Source organism: Seriola lalandi, unplaced genomic scaffold (assembly GCF_002814215.2).
Source record: "Seriola lalandi dorsalis isolate HSWRI2012SDOR001 ecotype SW California unplaced genomic scaffold, Sedor1 jcf7180002054544, whole genome shotgun sequence".
Classification (NCBI taxonomy): domain Eukaryota; kingdom Metazoa; phylum Chordata; class Actinopteri; order Carangiformes; family Carangidae; genus Seriola; species Seriola lalandi.
In genome coordinates, this window is record NW_019525097.1 from 2,866,623 (window position 1) to 2,887,968 (window position 21,346).

The window sequence follows — 21,346 nt, forward strand, 5'->3', positions numbered from 1 at the left end:
CAATTCATTCGTGGATTTAGCGCAGCTTTTATTTTGAAATCACTCATCCGGGTCCCTGCAGGCCAAGCAAGCTCGCGCTGATTCGGACAGTAGCCCAGTGACGTCGCGAGACATCAAGTTAGCTATAAATCACACGAGATTAGACCGGAAGTTTAAAGAATTCCACTTCAGAATAAAATCTTTATATTTTTCATAGTTTTTATTGAATACATGTCAGAAGATCCTCCAGCTAGAAAAGTGTTCTTTGATGTATATGTACCATAGGTACAAATAATTAAAGTATTGTTAAAAAATCTTTTTTTGTCATTCATGAAAACTAATTTTCAAGCTTATCATCTGACAGAATTATCACAATATTTTGTTTTTAAAGAGGTTAAATGGATTGTTGTCTTTGTAAATAAAGACATAACCTGCCAATGGACTGCAGAGCGGTCTCTGCTTGCCTCTCCATCTCTGTGCAATGTGAGCAGTTTTCCCATGTAGGAAGACTGTTTGGCCAAAGGTTTGGTGTGTGATGATTTGAATATTATTTAATATGCAACATAAAATCACAACACAAGATGGGTGTTCATCAGTAACTTCTATTCAGATATATTCACATCGTGCCACTATAAACGCCTGACTGCAAGTGTATTCACACTTCAGCTGTAGAGGAAAAAGTTATTGGCTTGGTTAACCTCCCATGGGGTCCCAGGGAAAGCAATCGCTGTTGGGGCTCTGTTGACCCCGATTATACATGAGAGTTTTATTATTATTAAATGATTAGCTGATTAATTGATTAGTTGATAGACAGAATTGATAACTGATTAATAATTTATTTTTCTTTTTGAAGAAAAAAAAAATTCACTTGTTCCAGCCTCTAAAATGTTAATATATGTTTTCTTCCCTGGTTTTCTACATCTTTGGATGTTTGACTCTTGGTCAGACAAAGCAAGTTATTAGAATATGTTCATTTACACATCAGTCTGTGGCAATCATTAAATTATTAAAGACAACAATTATCAGATCTATTGATAATGGAAATATCCATTGGTTGCTTCCCTACAGTACACCTTTGATAGAATAATAGAGCATTGCCTGAGATTTTCTTTGTGTTAGTTATTTGACTCAGAAAAAATACAATACAATTCAGACCTTAAAACTATAGTCCCTCTACAAGACTGGGGACATAGTTGATATTGTAGTTCAGTGGTACTGTACTGTAACTGTGTAGACCTAAATTATATGAGGTAACCCTGGAGCTTTTGGAGACATTTGGGATCTTTGCCTAGTTGAAATGATTTTGAGTGTTGGTAAAATTACCACTGTAGTTGAGGTACCTGTGAACAGGTCTTTTAATTTGAAGACTCGTACCGGAAGTCTTCGGTTAGCTCGGAGTGGCTTGACACTGGTGGTAGGAATGGCGGCTATGATCACTAGAGGAAGGAACCCAAAGACCCTGAAACTTTACGTCTAACGGCCCCGCAGAGGAATTTGTCCTTAACGAAAAGCAGAAACGCCGTCCCGTAGCGGTTTAAAGGGAGAGGAAGTGCTATAACGCGAGATTAACGCGGTAGTTGTCCCAACTGAGCGACTCGCCAGTTAGCATAACGTTAGTGCCACTGACTTTGAATCAAGGTAGCTGTTAGCTCGCTGCTCTACTAGCCAGCTGTTGGCTGCTTGGCTTGGCTGGCCCAACAAGTTAACTAAGTGATTAACTGTATGAAGGCGTTCAGTAATTGAATCGTGAAGTGGGAATCGGCTCTCTTTGTCTGCAGGCACTATTAGGGACTTTTGCAGAGAGCGGGATCAGACGACAACAAGTCGACTCAGCGCGTTGTGAACATTATTATTCCAGCTAACCTCTGCGCTAGCTAGTGCACTAACGCTAGCTAAGTTGGGATCCTGAAGTCTCGCCCATTTTTTGGATCCTGCCCCAGCCATTGGCTAAGGGCTAATCAACAGCCAACTAGTCTGGTTTTCAGGTCCGATTGGTACTACGATGGAAAGTCTAACGTTGACTGATGTCGAACAGAAATATTACTCGGATTTGTTCGTTTACTGCGACACGGACAACACGAAAAAAGTGGCTTCCAATGGGAGAGTTCTTGACCTTTTCCGGGCGGCCCAGCTACCCAGCGAAGTTGTCCTGCAGGTAAGCTAGCGTTAGCAACTGCCAGTTTTTAAAGTGTGATCAATAGACTGCGAGACCGGCTACGAAACGTACACCTGTTAATGGATATTTTGCAAACTTGTGCGGCTGTCAGAACTGACCTGTCAGCCAGTTAAGCTATCGTTAGCCCTGGTGGTTAGCAATGCTGCGCAGCAAAAGAGACACACCTTCTTCTGGCTAATGTTAGCCTTAGCCAAAGAGAGTAGGCAGCCAAGTCACATAGTCAACCTCAGTTCAAAAACTGTGGCTCAAATCAACATCTTATACATATAACACAAGCTGCTTGTTCTGTTTTCTGCATGGGCATGTGTTGAACAGCGACACAACGGAGCAAATCATGTCATCAACACCCCCTTGCTTCAGATTACTGCCCACTCTTTCCTGTATTTTCACTCCATCAACATCTGCTTTTTTTGTTCGTTACTGGGTAGAGCTGACATGTTCGAAATGCGGACCCAATGTTACAACGTCCGTTTGTAAATTTGATTTATAGAAGTTGTCACTTAACATAGACTGCCTCAAAAATCCACGACGGAATAGTCTGTTTCTTACACAGACTTTGCAAATATGTGCTGACCCACAGATATATTTGTCTCTTGTCAGATCACAATATTCGTGTTGTAGTTCCACCTTGAATAATCCCACACAGACCTTCCCTGCTCAGCCCGTTAACTGTGAGTTATGAGAAGCCAGTTAAACAGCAGCAGCCCATTCTTGTGATTTCAGGTCTCTCAGCAGGCCAATATTTGCAGTTTGTGAGTCAGCATCCTTTTCAAGGTCAACAAGGGGAGCTGTGTGGTGGAAGAATTAGGCAGTGTTGTAATCCTCTACTTTCAAAATGTGCACTCAACACTGCTGTGGCCTGTGAGACGCGTACAGCTACCATATCATGTTGTAACAGGCTGAGAAAAGTGACTGGTGCTTTGTATCCACTCATACTCAGAATAAGTTCTTTGTCAGCAAGAAAGCGATCAGTCAGCTGTGGTGGGCTGTCGGTGTTGTGGCTCACTGTGCTGAAGGACGGGCACCTAAGGAGTCATCCTAATGTTATGAAGTGTAACTCGCTGGGTATTAATCATCCACCAACATCCACCACAATGCAATATGCACTGTCACTAGAAAATGCTTTATCTTCCAATTGCCTCTTTGCACATTATAAACATTTTGTATTTTATGTTGTGCTACTCAGTGTACCATTTTGCACAAAGCCTATTCATCGTCACGTCAAGTCGACAAAATATGTGATAATCAGGCTTATTACTCGTGAGACCCACTGAACATCTGCCAGTAAATTAGACTTTCGCTTGTGTTGTTTTTGTCAGATTAAACCAGGTAAACTGCATCACAAAATGTGTCAAGAGTTGTGTGTGTTAGTATATTTTACATGGTCAGGAAGTCTTTGGTCTTCAGTACGACATATTCAGTGTTTACACTGTTGCTTCCTGACCGCTTTATTCTTGTGTCTCTCTTAAATGTTTGAAAATGTAAAGGTGTAAACTTTGCGAGAGAATATCACTTGTTCTCGTCTCTTTATCAGCAAGGGTTCATATCAAGAGTTTCAGATGAACACAATGTTGTTAACTGTTCCTCCTTGTCCATGTGTGTGGGTTTAGATCACAGAACTATGTGGAGCCACTCGTCTGGGTCACTTCGGGAGGAGCCAGTTCTACATCGCTCTCAAGCTCATAGCCATCGCCCAGTCCGGGCTTCCCCTGAGGGTGGAAAGCCTCAACTCGGGTGAGTCCACAGTTGAATTCAATCACTGTCACTGTTTGGCACCTTTTTTGGCCTCTTCGCTTTCTTCATAACCTCTCGAAGACCAGCGAGAACAGATTCCCCAAAAAATACCATCACGTACCAGCACACTAGGTTCTCTAGCAGGTGCCACCAGATTTTTCTCTTTCATTAAAATCTTTGGGTACATCAGAGTGTTCTTCTCTTTTTGTTGCTCCATCCTAGCAAAAATGTGTTTTTATCTCAGAGTTGATGACTTATTGAATTTTGAGGAGATCATGGGTTAGGGAGCACAGGGCTTTTATTTTTTAGATTTTTAAAAATATGTAATATGCTCAGACAAAGATTAAATAAGCCAGTTACTGGATTTTTCTGTGGTTTAACAGGATGAACTTTCATGCTTGTTGCACTTCTTTTTGGTGTATGATTTATTTGAAGATTTGCACATAAATGTTTCAAAGCTCCAAAGAAAGTCGTCTTTACTAGACCAGAACGAAAGACAGGCCTAACCATTAAAGAAAAAAAATATGTAAAAAGAAATGCTATCAGTGGACGCATCATCTGTTGTTTAATCAGTTAGTCATAAATCAAAGAGCTGGTGGTTTAGTCACCAGCTCCTCCAGTCCACGTGCCCCTGAGCAGCCCCCTGTTGATTATGTATAGGGAAATTGGGGAGTTGATCCCTTTGGACAAGAGCATCTTATCAGAAATTAACACATTTAATGCCAGCCCTGCCAGTTCTGCACTGCAGGTTGCAGTTGCCCAATGTTTGAGCAGCTTCCGCTAGTTTCTATTTCTTAATGAAATCGAGTTTGTAGTGTAAACCCTTCAGGCTTTTACTGCAAAATTGCAATTTTCTTGTTTGCCTTTGGTGTGACTTCTCTCAAAATACACAAGGGAAGATTACACCCACTGCATTAAGTTACTTGTTTTTGGTTGAAATATTGCAACATGAAGTTGCGAAAATTATTTCATAATTTGATTTAAAAAAAAAAAAAATATATATATATATATATATATAAGGAACCACAGAGACCAGCCACTTCCTTATAGCAGAAATGGACACAGTGTACAATGTTGTGGTTATTGCATTTGGGGATGTTTCAACTTTGAAAAACTTTCTCTCTTTAAAGTCGATGCTGTCTCAGAAGTAGACGCTGTCAATTGCAGATAGAACTGGTTAAAAGTGTTCATTTTCTTTGTGCTACCAAAAAACCTGAAGTCACCTCGGTCAGCTGCGATACAGAATACAGAATTGAAAGTCAAACCATTTCAGGAGCTAAAGCTTCACAGGTGAATGATGAGAATTCAGACAAAAAGTTATATATGTAGAATATGTGTATAATGTTGATTCAGTCGCGCTGTGCTTTCTAGAAGACACTCAGTTGTGCACATTAGTCCAGTGTTTGCTGCGTCATGCATTAAGATCTATGTGGCCACCGCACATTGTCTCTTTCAGTTGACTTGAACCCACAGGTCTGCTGTTTACTGTGATGGGACTGTCACTTGTTCAAAGATAATTTGACCAGATTAGTTCATTTTCATTTGTGAATGTTCATATATATTTTAGGTGAGTTTTAGGGTTGCAGCTAATGATAAAATGATAATAATTTTCTTAATCATTCAGCCAACATTAGCTTATTACAGATATTGAAATTAGTTTCACCACTTCATAGTTTGTCCTCCAGAGACCACAGACAAGGTTTTTCACAGAGAAATGTACCAGTCTGTATCAAGATTGTGATTTGTATAAAAAAGAAAAAAAAAACCTCTCAGCATCAGAAACTTTGCACATTTGATTATGGCTGATCATGAGAATCCAGTAGAACACACACCTAATTTATTTCCCTTCCTGCTCAGTGGGCACAGTGAGGTTTTAATCAGAAATCAGTTTTTATCTATGTTTTATACATTTTAATTTTTTTTTGTCATGTCTGTCTTTGTAACTGGTTTTACTCATTTCTGACTTTCTCATTTTATTCATGTTTTTTTTATTGCTTGTTTTGTGTAAATACTTTGTAACTCTGATTTTGAGAAGATAAATTAATCAGAAAATGAATACATTTTCAGTGCTGCAATGCCTGAAGTTAAAAGCATATAAAACCCCCCACATCTGTCTGTAACAATAAGTTCAAAGTTTTGTTGTTAGTCATATGGCAGAACAAAAGTAAGGGTTCTTTTCTATTTTCACTGTTTTGCTCTGACATTCGGCATCGTACAGATCTGCAGTAGAAGACACAGACACAACATTTACTGCAGCAGCAGTATCTCGAATAGACCAGAGTTCAGCATTTGTTCATTTTGAGGAAGCAGCCCCAGTCGCTCTGAAAGGGAGACTGTCACGCTGTTGTCATTATACAGCTGCCACTTTCCGCATAAACACCTATAAACCACAGCTGATTGCAAAAAGTCCATGCTCTTTCTCTAAGAATTCTGGGAAATGTAGGGAGTCGATACCTGAAGTTGAAGTAGACAAAGGAAAAGGGGCTGCACCAAAAAGGAAAGCACTAAACTTCACAGACTTTGAGCGTAGTGGAGAGTGACTTTTGCTCTTCAAGCTTCTTTCCTGAAATCAATAGGAAACAAATCATTCCTCTAATCCTCTGAACGGATTCCTGTCTCACCAGTCAAGGACCTGCCGCTGCCCAGGTTTGTGGTGGGGAAGAACGAGGCAGAGGCGAGGCACGCAGCGCTCTACCAGGACACAGACAGCCAGGGTTTGTACCCAGCCTCTGCTACTGCAGTAATACCCAGACCACCAGGAAGGGGACACCAGAACAAGAAAGGTCCCCCATCCTCAGCTTCACTTCCTGTCCATGAGGTCGTCCAGCCCCTGGCACCCAGTATAGAACCACAGGTGTGTTATTTTATTATTCTTGTGTAAGCATGACTCTTTTAATATGCTCTCTTCCTTATCTTTACCTTTAATTTATAAATATGTGACTTATATAGATATTAAATGAAAATATAGGTGAAGGCTTGAGGTTGCTTTGTTTTCCCACAGTTCTTCAGTAACTGCATTAAATATGGACATTACTATTATTTATCTTTTGGCCAACATCCTGCACACATTTTCTTTCTCACAAAGCTGAAACCAGCAGTTACTAGAGATAAACTACTGGAATACTACTGCATTTCCTGTGTTGTTTCCTGTGTACGTTTGATTGCTTTTAACTCATACTACAGCAGTTTTCTGCTGTCATGTACAGAGACCTCTTCCTCAACTCTTATCTGTTTGCATCTGTTGTGAAATGCTCACTTAGTGGTTGCTTGAAGATCCCATATCAGATAAAAAAGCGTTTGAGGCAGTATTTATTGGCCTTCACTTGGCTTGAATGTGGCATATTCAAGATTGAAACCCTATAGTAAGACAGTGGTGGCGACACTTCTGCACACTGAGCTTCTGTTACTTGAATGTGTGTCAAATAAGATGAATAAGATTCATGGCATGTCTAATTGTTCTTATTCGATTTGGTTTTTATGTTTAATGAATGCATATCTTTCCATCTGCACATGTATCTCATGTGTTTGATTTGCATTTCTATCCATTGTTAGCCCGAACCGACGTCCCCGGTGGTCTCCCCTCATCAGTCTCCCCCCTCCTCCCCGCCCTCCTGGAGGAAACACAAGAGGCAGCACAGTGGAGGAAACGCAGACAGACAGCCGGTGGTGGCTGCAACTGGAGCCGTGTGGACGCAGTTCAGAGAACCACAAACAGGTAACATCCACTGACCTACTGCTGTCCAGTGGTTGTTCCTTAATAAGAGTAGTACCATGTTCACAGAGTTATTGCTGAGGTCAGCAATAAGGTTCAGCCGTGGGCCAGTTTTGTTACCATGGTTCATTTTGGGTGCCAGTGTTTTCCTGGTATGGTGGAAACGGCTTCTATGGTTTCATTATGTTTTCATTTTTTGTGTTGGTAATTTATTTAAGAATAAAAAAGATTGATAAAACTGATCATTTTAAGATTGTGTCCGAAGTCAAGTCATTTTACCACCATTAACTGAGTTACCGCAGTGTATGTTATTATTACTTTGGGATATGCCGATGTATTTTCCTCATTTACATGTCTGGAGAGTGGGCAGTGTTAGATTTTTAAAGGTCAGATTTATTGTGAGTCTTGTATTTATTAAAGATTCTGTCTACAGTACATTTGGGAAAATCATGGTCTAATTTGGTGTAAACGAAAAAAGGGAAAACTTCAGCTTATGTGCAGAGGCCAGATATTTTTGCCCATTAGCTGCTATTTTCCTACCACTAATTTAGCTGACATGCGAGCATGTTTTTTGGATTACAGCAGAGCGGCAGTTATTAGTCGATTGACAGCAACCACTTGATGATTAGTTAATAGTTATAATAGTCATTTTTTGTCAGAAATAAATAATTTCTGGTGTTTTCCCAGTGTTTCAGATTTCATTTCTATTGGTGAGACAAAGCAACATGTTTGAAGATTGCACTCTGAGACTGACATTTTTTTCTATTTCCTGATGTTTTATAAGTCAAACGATTCAATTAATGAGAAAGTAATCAACAGATTAATTGACAATGATAAACAAAACAGTTTGTTGCAGCCCTGAGATAAAGTCAATAGGAAAAGGCCCCAAGTTGAATGACCATAGCCTCTTTTCAAGGAGAGTGGAGTAAATTTAATACTAACACCACATTTCTGTGATTAAAGCAAAACAGAAGCAGGGTTTCAGTCTTTGTGAGCCACAGGAGATGATAACAAAAATAAATGTGAGAGATGTTGCAGAAAAATTGCCACTAGTTTAGATTGTAGTGAAAAAAGAGTGAGTGAAGAGCAAAGTGAAGCACGCTGGTTGTGTTTGTGTTCGCAGGTTGTACATACTGTTAATGGTGTTTGATGAGAATGGCAGTTCCTGCAGTTAGTCATTAGGGGAACAAAGTGGACATCACATGACCTGTGCCCTACTTTAGTCAGCATAAAATGTGGTGGAGAAAATCCAAAAAAGAATAGTGTGAAAATAATCTTTTCTAGAGCTGCAATAATTAATCAATTAGGCGATCAGTAGAAAATGAATTGATAATTGCTAAATATTTTTTTAAAGCAAATTTTTTTCAAGAAAAATTGCCAAACATGAGCTGACTCCAGCTTCTCAAATGTGAGAACTTTTAAGTTTTTCTTTGTCATCTATGACAGTAAATCTTTGAACTGTTGGACAAATAATACAAGTTATTGAAGTTGTTTAATGTTTAATTGATTTATTGAGAAAATAATCGTTAGCTCTCATCCTTTCCTATTGACACTTGCAGTATATTTGTGTTGCATGGTATATGAATGTAGGCCTTAAATTCTTCTTCTCTTCCAGGTCAAGTGTCCGGTGATGGCATGTGGTTGTCCCACTCGCCTCCTCCTCCAGGTCAGGAAAGTTGGGTCAGTTTCACAGCAGACACCCCGCCATCCAGCACGCTCCCCGCAATGCATCCCTCGTCAGTCCAGGTAGGGCAGTGTTGAGCTTTTGTGACAAAAAAAAACACATAATTTTCCCAACATATGACAATTGCAGTCTGTGCAACTCTTGTTGCTGCTGCAATTGAGCTTCAAATTGCTATGTGGGAAAGCAAACCTTCTCTTCAAGTCCTTATGAAGATGAACAAATCAGGCCAGGATTCAGCATTTTTCACCATATGATATGATGCTAAAAATGTTAGGGCTTCATTTAAAATTTAAAAAAGTCAGCATATCTGTCTTTCCCCAATTGACTTCTATAAATGACACAGCAAAAATAAGCTTACATATCTGTGAGGTATGCGTTTATAGCCTCAGGACAGACCGGTGACCTACAGGAGATAATACAACAGTTCATTTAGATTAGCAGGTTATGAGAATGGCTGTGTTAATCATAATGGTAAACATCATCGACCTCTTTCATCAGATAGAAAGACGCCATCAGACACTGCAAACATAAAGCATGACATATCATACTAACCACAGTGGTGCTTCAGACATGAGCCGACGTTTTATATCAGTGCTCTCTATCTGCCAGAGCTGCTAGATTGAATCTCACGCAGCTTGTGTGACACTGTTCAGGCAAATCAAGAAACTGTGAAGGCCCCTGTACCCAGTTGCTAATTTTAGACACCATGCTCAGTTTTAGCTTCTTAGGTAATGTTATTTACTTTTACAAAATTGTTATTTAGAGCTAAATAACATGTTTTGCTCAGAAGTTGGGATCTGATGATGGTCTGTCCTCTTAGTCTAGTTTCTCAGAATCATGTATGTATGGCTTTGATATAAAACAAAACATTAAGACACAAAGTAAAACATTATGCTGAGCCACCTTTCTATCATATTTTTGAGAACTTGGCAGGAAGAAGCATACAGTACATACAGCCACTGAAATAGATAGTTTTACTGAATTATGTATTTAATCATGTGTTCCTTCACCTTTACCTTAACCTTTTCCTTCCATTGTTTCCCACAGGAAAGCACAACGATACGAACAGTGGCCTCAGCAGCGACGACTAACGAGATCCAACGACAGTCCAGTGGCTACGACGATCCGTGGAAGATCACGGACGAGCAGAGACAGTATTATATTAACCAATTCAAAACTATCCAGCCAGACCTCACCGGCTTCATACCTGGTAGGAAAATGCATAAATACACACACACACACACACACACACACACATACGCAACACAAGGTCCCTGTAAAACATCAATCGACTGAATCCTCTCCTTCGTGTTTCCAGGTTCAGCAGCAAAAGAGTTCTTCACCAAATCAAAACTACCGATTTTAGAGCTGTCGCATATTTGGTGAGTTGTCAGTCTGACAGCCACTGTCTCCGCTGTTTTCCTCTTGTCTTGAAGAGACTGAGTGTGTTGTCAAGTCTGAACCGTCTATGCACCTTTTGAATGGACTCGTTGACCATCATATGTTTAGCAGATAATCACTTTTATAACATGGTGGGTTAGAACAGGATCACAGTAAAACTATCTTCAGTTATTTTGACAGTTCAACTTGAAATGGAAAGCTGGTAAAGGCTCTCCAGTTTATCAACCTGCCATTGTTTTGAAGGGGAATAAAATGTTCCTGGATAATTACATAGTTAATTACTACATATCAAAACCCAGTTGTCAGCTCACATTACCGTTCTTACAGGCTTGTTTGCGTAGGAGTAAACCTTAACTTCAGTTGTCACAACTTGTTTTGAGCACGACTACAACGTGAGCTGTACACACTAAATCTTGTGTGGAAAAGGGCCTTTGTGTATAAATGGGCCATCTGCATAAATACTGATGCTACCTGCTTTCATGCACCCAGTACATCTAAATTAATAAAAGCAGAAGTCTGATAAAGTCAGATTTGAAAGGCAGCTGTCTTTACAAACCTGATCTATTTTAAATCAGCTGTGTGCTGCAGTTTCTATTTGCCGCTGTGATGCATTTAGTCAGGACTGCAGACTCACTTATTTGTAATGTGTGTTTTGAAGGGAGCTGTCAGACTTCGATAAAGACGGAGCGCTGACCCTGGATGAGTTCTGCGCTGCATTCCACCTGGTTGTGGCCAGGAAGAATGGCTATGACCTCCCTGAGAAGCTGCCTGAGAGCCTGATGCCAAAGCTGATTGACCTGGATGACTCAGCAGGTACACAGTCTCTCTCTCTCTCTCTCTCTCTCTCTCTCTCCCTCCCCTAATTTCTCAACCTCGGGTCCCATAAAATCTGTCAGGTGTCAGCACTGCAGTGTGACAGAACCTGCCTCTTTGTGGTTGTAGTGCATTCATTAGACCGGGCTGTGCTCTCCATGATGGAGCTACATGTTCTGCTGCCTTTTTAACATGACATCCACTCATTAGCTGATAGCTGTTATTAGCATGTTTATTAAGCATTACGAGGTTGTGTCAGGAAGGGCATCTGGTGTAAAACCTATGCCAAATCAAATATGCGGATGGTGATCTGCTGTGGCGAGCCCTCGTGGGAGCAGCTGAAGGACAATAACAACATTAACTTGTTAATATATTTTAGATAATTCACAGCAAAGTAAACGACACACATGATGCAACATTCTCAAGTGCAGACACAAAAACAAAAACTGCTTGGGTTTCAAGTTTCATCCTTGTAGACATGGGTTGCCAAATGTAATAACTGCAGAGTGTTTGTTTATCATTGCTATTTAGAGTCCCTGCCAAAACTGCTGTTTGTAAAACTGCTGATGTTAATATTATATCCTCTGAAGAGCAGAGGTTAAAATATCAGAGAAACTGCAGATAATCACAGTGGATGCTGATGCAACTGGATCAGCAGCTTCAGTAATTTGTGTTTCTGCCACAACTGCCTCATCCCCCACTACATGAAGGAAACTTCATGCTGGAATATTTTATGCAACTTCTAAAGACACATGCCCAACAGTAATTACTAATACTTGGATTTTGCAGTTCATTTGTATTTATGCATTTCATATTTGTTGATGATCTGATCCATCCCATATATATGAATCTAACCTGTGTCGGATTTTTCCTACACAGAGGTCCCGGAATCAAACGCTGACGTCGGATACTCGGGCTCCCCGGTGGAGGTCACCCCCAACAAGTCTCCCTCCATGCCTTCACTCAACCAGGCCTGGCCAGAGATGAACCAGAGCAATGAGGTTCCAACATACACACATGATTACTTATTGTACTTTCACACATACTGTAAGCTCCCACATCTGTTTGCTTTTGCTTGTGTTTGCATTTGATTCATCTGAGATAATTGCTCAGGGTTAATTAGGTGACGTTGCCTTTTCTTTACCCATCCACCATGAATTGATCGCCACTCCATCCTCTTCATCATCAAACATAATTACTGATAATTCACCACTTCTTCTCTCACTTCTCGGACTGTGGTGGCTCCGTGTGAAAGTCAGCGACGTCTGTTCTGTTTAGTTTCCACGCCGGCCGATGATGTCACGTCACCACGTGGTCTGTTGATGACTGGTGATGTCACATCATACGGATGGTCGTGGCTCAGACTGATGATGTAATTGTGTGATGTCACTGCACTGGCTGACTGACATGTTTTTTCTCACTGTCTGTCCTGTCTCCTGCAGCAGTGGGAGACGTTTAGCGAGCGCTCCTCCAGCTCACAAACTCTGACCCAATTTGACTCTAACATTGCACCAGCTGACCCTGTAAGTCAATCACTTAGTATGCATGGTTTCACCATTAATGGACAGACATTAACCCTCTCTGGATCTCTCTGCATTCTCTCTCTCTCTCTCTCTCTCTCTCTCTCTCTCTCTCTCTATCTGTCACTCTCTCTCTCTGTCACTCTATCACTCTGTCTGTGCATGATGTTCTTTCCAAATGCAGTCTGCTGCATCAGCAGTGGATAGCGTGTGTTGTGATTTGGCTGGCTTAGCTTCTATTGGACATCACCTTTTTTCCTACAGTGACATCCACCAATCATTAGTGCATTTTGCAGATTGTGACAGATAAATGTTACCATGTACGGTCATTGCTGTAAGTATTTAAAATTGTGTGGTGCTTTGTCATTTACTGTTGAGCTGTCCAAGTACTTTGTGAAACCTTTTTTTTTTTTTTGTGACTCTCAGGCAGAATTTCTTCTACTTCCAGCAATAACTGGCTCTGGAATGGCTCTGCTCAATTAAACTGATGAAAAGTGCAGCATTGACAACCACAATTTGCAAGAGTGTGCATCTTTTTTAGATTGCTTTTAGGTGATCAGTAATTCTGGGCAGAAATCCCAGCATAAAAATCACAGTGCAGAACCTAAACAATGACATTAAAGGTACACTTTAAATCCTGTCATTTATAACCTTTCCTTTTTTTCTCACAATTTGGAATGATAAATCGATGATCAGTCTTGTTTTGGAAATATCGGGTAGACGCTTTACTAAGAGGCTCATGCAGTGCGGGAAGATGTATTCAAATCCTTAATTTAAATCAAAGCAGCTATACTGTGATATGAAATATTCCATTACAACTAAAAGTCCTGCATTGAAAACATCTCTTCCTGGTACTTTTAAGAAAATGTGCTGTAATTGTACTCAAAAGTAAGTTTTTACAGTGTTATACACTATATTATTAGGTTACCATCACTGGTGCATTAATAAAAGTAAGGAACATTTTAATGTTGTAGTTAGATGAGTTGAACTATTTTATGTGTTGTCAGGTATTTTAATATAAGACCGTCATATATTTTGTATGTAAAGTATTTATCTGCAAAGTAAATAGTAACTAAAGTCAAATAATTTACACTGAGTAAAAGTAAAATCTCTGCTTTTAAATTGCAGTGCGGTATAAAGTAGTACGAAATGGAACAACTCAAATTTGTACCTAATTGCAGCTCCTCAACAACTGATAATAAAACGAATCACATCTCTATCCGTGAAACTCTCTGTCTCCCTTCATAAAACCGCCCCGTCTCACCTTTGCTGTCGCTTTTGTCTGTCTGTCCTCCAGGACACAGCCATCGTTCATCCGGTTCCCATCCGGATGACACCCAGTAAGATCCACATGCAGGAGATGGAGCTGAAGAGGACCGGCAGCGGTGAGAAACCCTCTGGCTTCATGCCTGACTGTCGCCATCCTGATTTATAATAGAATAAATGAGAAGCGTAATCAGTTTTCTAACATTATGTGTGCAGCTTTATAACACAAGCTTTTCCTTTGCTCATTGACTGTTGTTGTAGATAGCATTGCTCGGAGCTTTACACCACTTATGAATGTGGTTTAAAGCAAATATGGAAAAGAATTGAAACCTGCATTAGAAGTTATGTACTTGGTTGTATAAATAAATCTAATTCGAGCAACCTCGGTCTGAAAACATCTAGTTCCAACAACAAAGTCAGTATGAGAGTTTATGTTTAACGCCTTAGAACAGTGTGTCCCTTGCTGAGTTTGCAACATGGGGAAGATAATTACAACCCAAAAGGCTGCCATTTGTTCTCAGTAAACAGAAACTGTCATTAAACATAATCAGACAGGACTTCTTATTCATAGACATACAGTGGAAATCTTTCGTGGTCAGGCTTATTATCAGTTGCTGTAACTAGTAGTAAAACTCCCACCTGTTATTATCATGTCCTGTACAGCTGAGTTCAGTAGACTCAACACTTTTTGCTTCCCTGTTATTTCTCTAACCTTCAGACCACAACCACCCCACCAGTCCTCTGCTGACCAAGCCTCCAGAGCTGTCGGAAGAAGCCAAACTACCTGCCTCCATGAAGTTTGTAGCTGCCAACACTGTAGGTGAGTAAAGGACAGTCTGCAACACCGAATCAGAGCTTTATTTCTATTAGCTTCAAGAAACCTTTTGAAAAGGCACAAAAGTAAAACAGGTGTATTTTCATCAGCATGGCAGAAATGAATAAATCATCTCCTTTTAATATGTGTTCATTTTGTGCTGTGTTGATATGTTACTTTGGACTTTGTGTGCTGAGTAAAACATTATTACAAGGTTTATATGTCAGTAGGTTGACTAAGTGTTTTTTGTCTCCATGGAGGTGATGGTTATAGCAGTTCAGACTCCTTCACATCAGACCAGGAGCCAATCACAAGACAAAGGTCAGTAGCTGTCTCTTCATTCTCTTTTTCTTTTTTTTTTTCTTTTTTTTGGATCAATCGAGCATTTGCTTGACAGAAAAATAATGTGCAACTATTTTGATAATCAATTAATTGTTTCAGTCATTGTTTAGGCAAAAAACATAGTGAACAGATGCAACACATTCCCCAGCTTGAGTTTCTCGAATGGCAGTGGGAATTTTTTTTACTACGATTTATGATTAATCAAAAAATACTCTGCAGATTAACACATTATATTTTGTATTTTATACATTTTCTCACTCGTATTTGTCACTGTTATCAGTGTATCATAGTTAGTCATCTTGCAAGTCTGTATCTTTGGCCGTTTTACCCATAATTCCAGAGGCCTAAATGTTTGTGTTCAGGTCTCAGTCGGGTACGTCTCCAGAGGCTCTGAAGGTGGTAGCCCCTCCTCCCCCTCCACCCCGCCCTCACCCGTCTCACTCTCGCTCCTCGTCTCTGGACATGAACCGCACCTTCGCTGCCGCCTCAGCCACAGGACAACCACAACCCTCTACGATAGCTTACCCGCCTGCCGTGCCTCCTCGACCGCTACCGACACAGGTCAGACAGACACCAACAGAAAAATATAAAAGTTACTTTTTATATAATTTACGTTTAGTTAACCCAGTTCTGACAGCAGTAACGATGGGCTCAGGGATAGATATATTCTCTCTTCTCCTCTCCACAGACATCAGTACCACACACCGGGCATCGTGTGGAGGCAGAGGCTGTACCAGGAGGCGGGGCAGTGCTCACCACCACCTCCCCCCAGCAGATTCCTCAGCAGCCCAATTTCGCAGACTTCAGTCAGTTTCAGGCCTTCGCCGCCTCTGAACAGCCTTCCAGCCTGCCGGAGGTCGACAAGCACAGTGAGGCGGGACAGGTAAGTTGTCACCTGGACTATGTGTGTCCGTATTCCTACGTAGCTGTTCATGGTAAATATTTAACAAATAATTTCAGCGCTTGTTACTTGACCACACTACGAGAAACATCCAGCCAACACCCTGAAGGCGGTTTCATACAGACACATTGACGTCTGTCTTTTTTATTACTGGTTTATGATCAAAGGTTTCACAACAAAGGGTCATGATGCAAATACTGAGCCAGTAAAATCCAGTTGATGTTTTGTCAGTACTCGTCAGAAATCAAAAGTTTATACCTGATCCAAATCGGATAGTCAGTTATTCAACCATCTGATACTCAGAGGAATATACTGGCTCCTTAACTGTAAGATAAGACAGTGTAGTTTAACTTTATATTGACCAAAACAACAGCACTTAAGGGAGAGTTTTGTAAGGTTTGCTATCGCTACATAGCCAACGTTAGCATTAGCAGCTGTTTAGTTACCAGGCTGGCAGAAACGCTGCGAGTTCAGTGTCAAACCTCATCTTTTCTCGCCAAGAGCTGTCTCCGTCTCCGTCTAGAAAAGCAACACCAATGTGAACTCTTCTATCGCTCCTTTTCTTCTACGGAAGCACGCTAACCAGCTAGCCCCTTAAGCACTGGTTACCATTTGTACATGACTGCGTTTCATTCACAATGTTTCAACTGAGATATTGTTTTTGTTATATTGTATTTCTGGGTGGCTGTTTGGTAGTTTCTAAATGTTTTTGTGTCCACAGGTGGATAAGGCACCAGAGGGAGCTGGCCCTTTGAGAACAGTGAAGAGTGATGGCCAAGCAGATGAGAGAGCCTCAACTACTGTCAACTCTGTACGTTAACATCCTCTGAAAACTGCTGTACAACAGATCGTCTGATCCCTGATGAAGTCATTACACTTCACTGAGTGGTATCTGAAAAAGAGAGAGAATGAAGATGCATGTCATATCTTTTGTTGCAAATGGATCAAAGCTCAATGCAATTGTCCATTCGATAATTAATAAGTTTCACTGGGTGAAACAACATAAAAACAACTAAAGGTTTCTTTGCAAACAGTTACAAAAGACATAGAAGATGACTTGTTGTGTGTTTTTATCCCCATCAGTTAATTATAAGTTAATTTTATTTTTGTTTTTCCCACAAGGCCAAAGGTTCTTCTGGGCCGCTAGCTCCTCCTCCTAAACCTGTACGTCGGAGGTTGAAATCTGAAGATGAGCTGCGACCGGAGGACGAGCAGCACGGTCCACAAAAATCAAACGTCATAGCTGCTGTCCTGGCCACTCAGCCCTCCATCCCCAGGTAGCAAACTTGACTGGCTGATTAATGAGACTTTGGAAGGTCTTGTTTAGCGTATATTGTTATTTTTGTATGTAAAACGTTTAAGTAAAAAGTGTGTATATTTGTGTGTCTTCAGGTCAGTAGGAAAGGACAAAAAGGCGATTCAAGCTTCAATCAGAAGAAACAAGGAGACTAACACAGTGTTGGCAAGACTTAACAGTGAACTGCAGCAACAGCTGAAGGTATGGAAGATATGCACATCAATGTTTTCTTTCTGACTCTTTCTCCTCTGGCAAAAAAAGTCACTGATAACTCGTCATGTTCCAGGACCTGCTCGAAGAGAGGATATCTCTGGAAGTCCAGCTGGAGCAGCTCAGACCCTTCTCTCATCTTTAACCAACGTGCGGAGGGAAAACTCGACTGTAGTTCATCCGAAGCAAGGCTGTGAGCCTCGGTGTGACTCCCCCCCCATCCATCCCTCCTTCGCTCCCTCCTACCTCCCTTCCCTCCTCCCATCATCCAGGCTTTTCCCTTGAGGCTCGGACCTGCCGCAGGGTGCTCCGTTAAAACTCTCATGCTCAATCACCCAATTATCAATCATAAACCCGGAAGGACCTGAGAGCACAGTCTTAACCAGGTGGGAGGCGGAGGTGACAGGAGCGTGGGGGGGATTTTACAAACCGGCACTTTTCGAATTTTCTCTGAAGAGAGGCGAAGGTGAGGACGACAGTGAACTGAGAAACGGTTAGGAGAAGCAGACAAGACGCTGCGAACGCTGGTGTCTGATTACTTTCCTCTCTGAATGACTGAAGAAGAAAGGGGGAGTGTGTGAGTCACGTGTTTGTGTGACTGTTTTGTGTATTTGTGTTCCTGTTTAGTGACTAACTTGAGGCTAGCATCAGTTCATGTTTGTTCTCTCTTGGGGTAGAGACTCTGCCACACCAAATTAAAAATCGGGCAAATTTAAAGAGACAACTTGGAAGTATGCTTCAATGCTGCCTTTCTATAAGTGAGAGAAGACGATCTAAATGAGCCTTTTAAGTGATAAGGGCAGAGATAATATCTGCACTTAGCCTAGCTTAGCATAAAGACTGGAAACAGGGTGAAATAGCTAGCCTGCCTGTCTCCAAAGCTCAAAAAAAAATGCACCGACCAGCACCTCTAAAATTCACTAATTAACACATTGTTTCTGATTTGTTTAATCCACACAAAAGCAGAAATGTAAAAAGGATAATTTGTGGTTTTAGGGGTCTTACATGCTAAAGCTATTTCATCTAACTCAGAAAGAAAGTGAATAAATGTATTTCCAAAATGTTGAACTCTTTCTTTGTCTTCTTGCTTATTGGCATGACATCTTTCCGACTACCATGAACGCGTATATAAAACTGGACAACAGTCGTGGGAGATCTCTGCTTTAAATATAGTCTCTTACTAAACATTTGCCTGAATGTCACTGGCTCTCCACCATTTTCAAAAGTAAAATTATTATATTCTCCTATTAGAGGCTTTGAAAACCGTAAAAAGTCTGTCAGGAACTTACATCTGCCAGTAAGCAAGGAATGCAAAATTGACCTTTTTTTTGGACTGGAATTTGGTGTGCTTGGTCTCCCCATTAAAACATTTTAGGCTACCTCCGGACAGGACTCTTATATGTTTGTGTGTGTGTGTGTGTGTTTGTGCTTGTGCTTGTGACGCCTTTAATGGCGTCATCATCATGGTGAAGGCTTTTTTGATTCATCCTGTGACATGATATCAGCCCACATCCATCTTCTACTGCCCCTTGAAGTCTACGTGTGTGTGTGTGTGTGTGTTTGTGTGTGTGTGTGTGTGTGTGTGTGTGTGATGGTGTGACATGATGAATGAATGCTTTGTCTTGTTTTTTTTCTTCTTCTCTGTTACACAGTGTTTGGGGATTGATGTGACTGAATGGTTTAACTTTAATGCCAAATGACTGAACTCTCACTCTGCTCTCTCACCTCTATGTGAGCGGTGTTTTTAAAGGAGAAAAAAAAAAGCAACTTCATTTCCCTTCCTACAGGTTTTTTTTTTTTTGTTTTGTTTCTTAAACATAGCTGTGGCTCAACATTTCATCTTTCCTTTTAAACCTCTTATTCTTGATTCCTGCGGTTATTTTTCAGTCTCACCTGGATGGGAAAGCATTTAGTCAAAACAAGACATTCACTTGAAGGGTTTGGAGATTTTTCAGCTGCTTGACTGCAGGAGGCGGCGTTCATGAAGAAGTGTGTTGCTGATCAAGAAGAAGTTTTCCTGTGATTTTCCCGCTCAGCAAACACGTGCACAGATGATAACCGATGGTGCAAATAAGAGTTGATACTGATTTGAAAATTCAACTGTTTTCCACCCGGGCAGTCGGCACTATGCAAAGTACGGGCGATACATCTCCACAGACCAACTATACTTAGCTGTTTGTACTATGATAGTAGCAACTGTGTGAACAGTAATGATCTGGTTTTTGTATCGTAGATCTTCCAGAAAAAACATCTACTGTATGTTTGTGATTCATTTTGCCTTTTTCTTTTTTTTTCCGTACTGACAAGCAGTCCACTTCCCCCGCTCCCAGCTCCAGAGGGAAGTAAACTCCAGATCAGTGTTTTATCAGGGCAGTTTCACCTGAAATCTGCAAGATGAAGCTTAACAGGCCTACAGACGGAGACCAGTCAGCAGAATGGGAGACCTGAATGACCCAACAGCACTTTGAACTTAACTCCTCCCCTCCCTCCTTATTTCTTTTGTGTTTTTATTTCTTACGTACTTCCTCGACCTTCGCTTTCTTTTAACCTGCATGTTGTTTTTGTCTTTCACATGTATTTAAAAGAAGATACTTTAAGACAAAAAAAAAATTGAACCACTCAAGTTTTATTTCTTCAGTACAACCTGGAAACTTTAGTTATTTTTGTGTCACTTCCCTAAAATACCCTGTCTTGTTTGGTCAATTTTTTAAAAACATTTTTTGTAACTGTTTTGTCCCTGGAGCTTCCTGTGTGTTGGTGAAGAATCTGTCTTCTTCTAAAGCCTTACTCCCCCGACTGGCGTTCAGGTTTCCACATTGGCTGACTGACCTCTCTTCCTTGTCGTATCAAGGCTCGCCTTCTTTTTTCTGCTGTTAAGGACGATGATGTACTTGGTGTGTGTGTGTGTGCGCGTGTGTGGGTAGGGTGTGTGTGTGTGTGTGTGTGTGTTATATCGTTTCCAGACCTGGAACTAATACCATTTAAAACCCTATTAAACACCTTCATGTTGGATTGATTTATGTTTGCTAGCACAATAGCTCCCTCCTCATCCCGAAACCCAAAAGGCAATCCAGGCAGAAGCAATCAGTCGTTAACGAAGTCTTTGATGGGATTTTGAATGCTATTTGCTCCAAGATCTGTGTTGTATATTGTATATGATACACACTTTTGGACTCATATGTAAATTTGCATTAATTGCTGACTAACAGCGAAAGAATATTCTATTTAATTCCTTCTCTCTTGGCTGTGGGATCCTAGATGTTTAACTGCATGGATGTACTGTATCTCTGCAGAGTCAACTAGCAGCTGTGTGATTTTTACACAAAAATAAAAACGGCACAATATTTTAAACTCTGCTTTCCTTACTGACTTCTTCATTCATATGAGAAACTGGTCTGCTATTTGTAAAAAATGTAACTGACTTACAATTAAAAAATAATAATCCAGCACTGAGGAAGCTAAAATGAGTAAAGTCTGAGTGTAATCCTTCATTGCAC

At 40.7% G+C, this 21,346-nt stretch overlaps 1 protein-coding gene across 2 annotated transcripts; it reads left to right on the forward strand.

Moving 5' to 3' along the window:
* The first annotated feature begins 1,382 nt into the window (after window positions 1–1,382).
* On the forward strand, window positions 1,383–21,200 carry reps1 (RALBP1 associated Eps domain containing 1). 2 transcript variants are annotated; one of them, XM_023415080.2, is made up of 19 exons: window positions 1,383–2,134; window positions 3,766–3,889; window positions 6,514–6,743; window positions 7,442–7,604; window positions 9,217–9,347; window positions 10,333–10,495; window positions 10,604–10,667; window positions 11,345–11,499; window positions 12,379–12,500; window positions 12,942–13,022; window positions 14,317–14,404; window positions 15,004–15,105; window positions 15,360–15,420; window positions 15,804–16,002; window positions 16,130–16,324; window positions 17,064–17,153; window positions 17,465–17,619; window positions 17,735–17,840; window positions 17,926–21,200. In XM_023415080.2, exons 1-19 carry the CDS (start codon window positions 1,982–1,984, stop codon window positions 17,992–17,994), a joined length of 2,451 nt encoding a protein of 816 aa, XP_023270848.1. In that variant the 5' UTR covers window positions 1,383–1,981; the 3' UTR covers window positions 17,995–21,200. The 2 variants fall into 2 exon arrangements, with proteins under 2 accessions (XP_023270848.1, XP_023270849.1); XM_023415081.2 differs by lacking the exon at window positions 12,942–13,022.
* The last annotated feature ends 146 nt before the right edge of the window (window positions 21,201–21,346 follow it).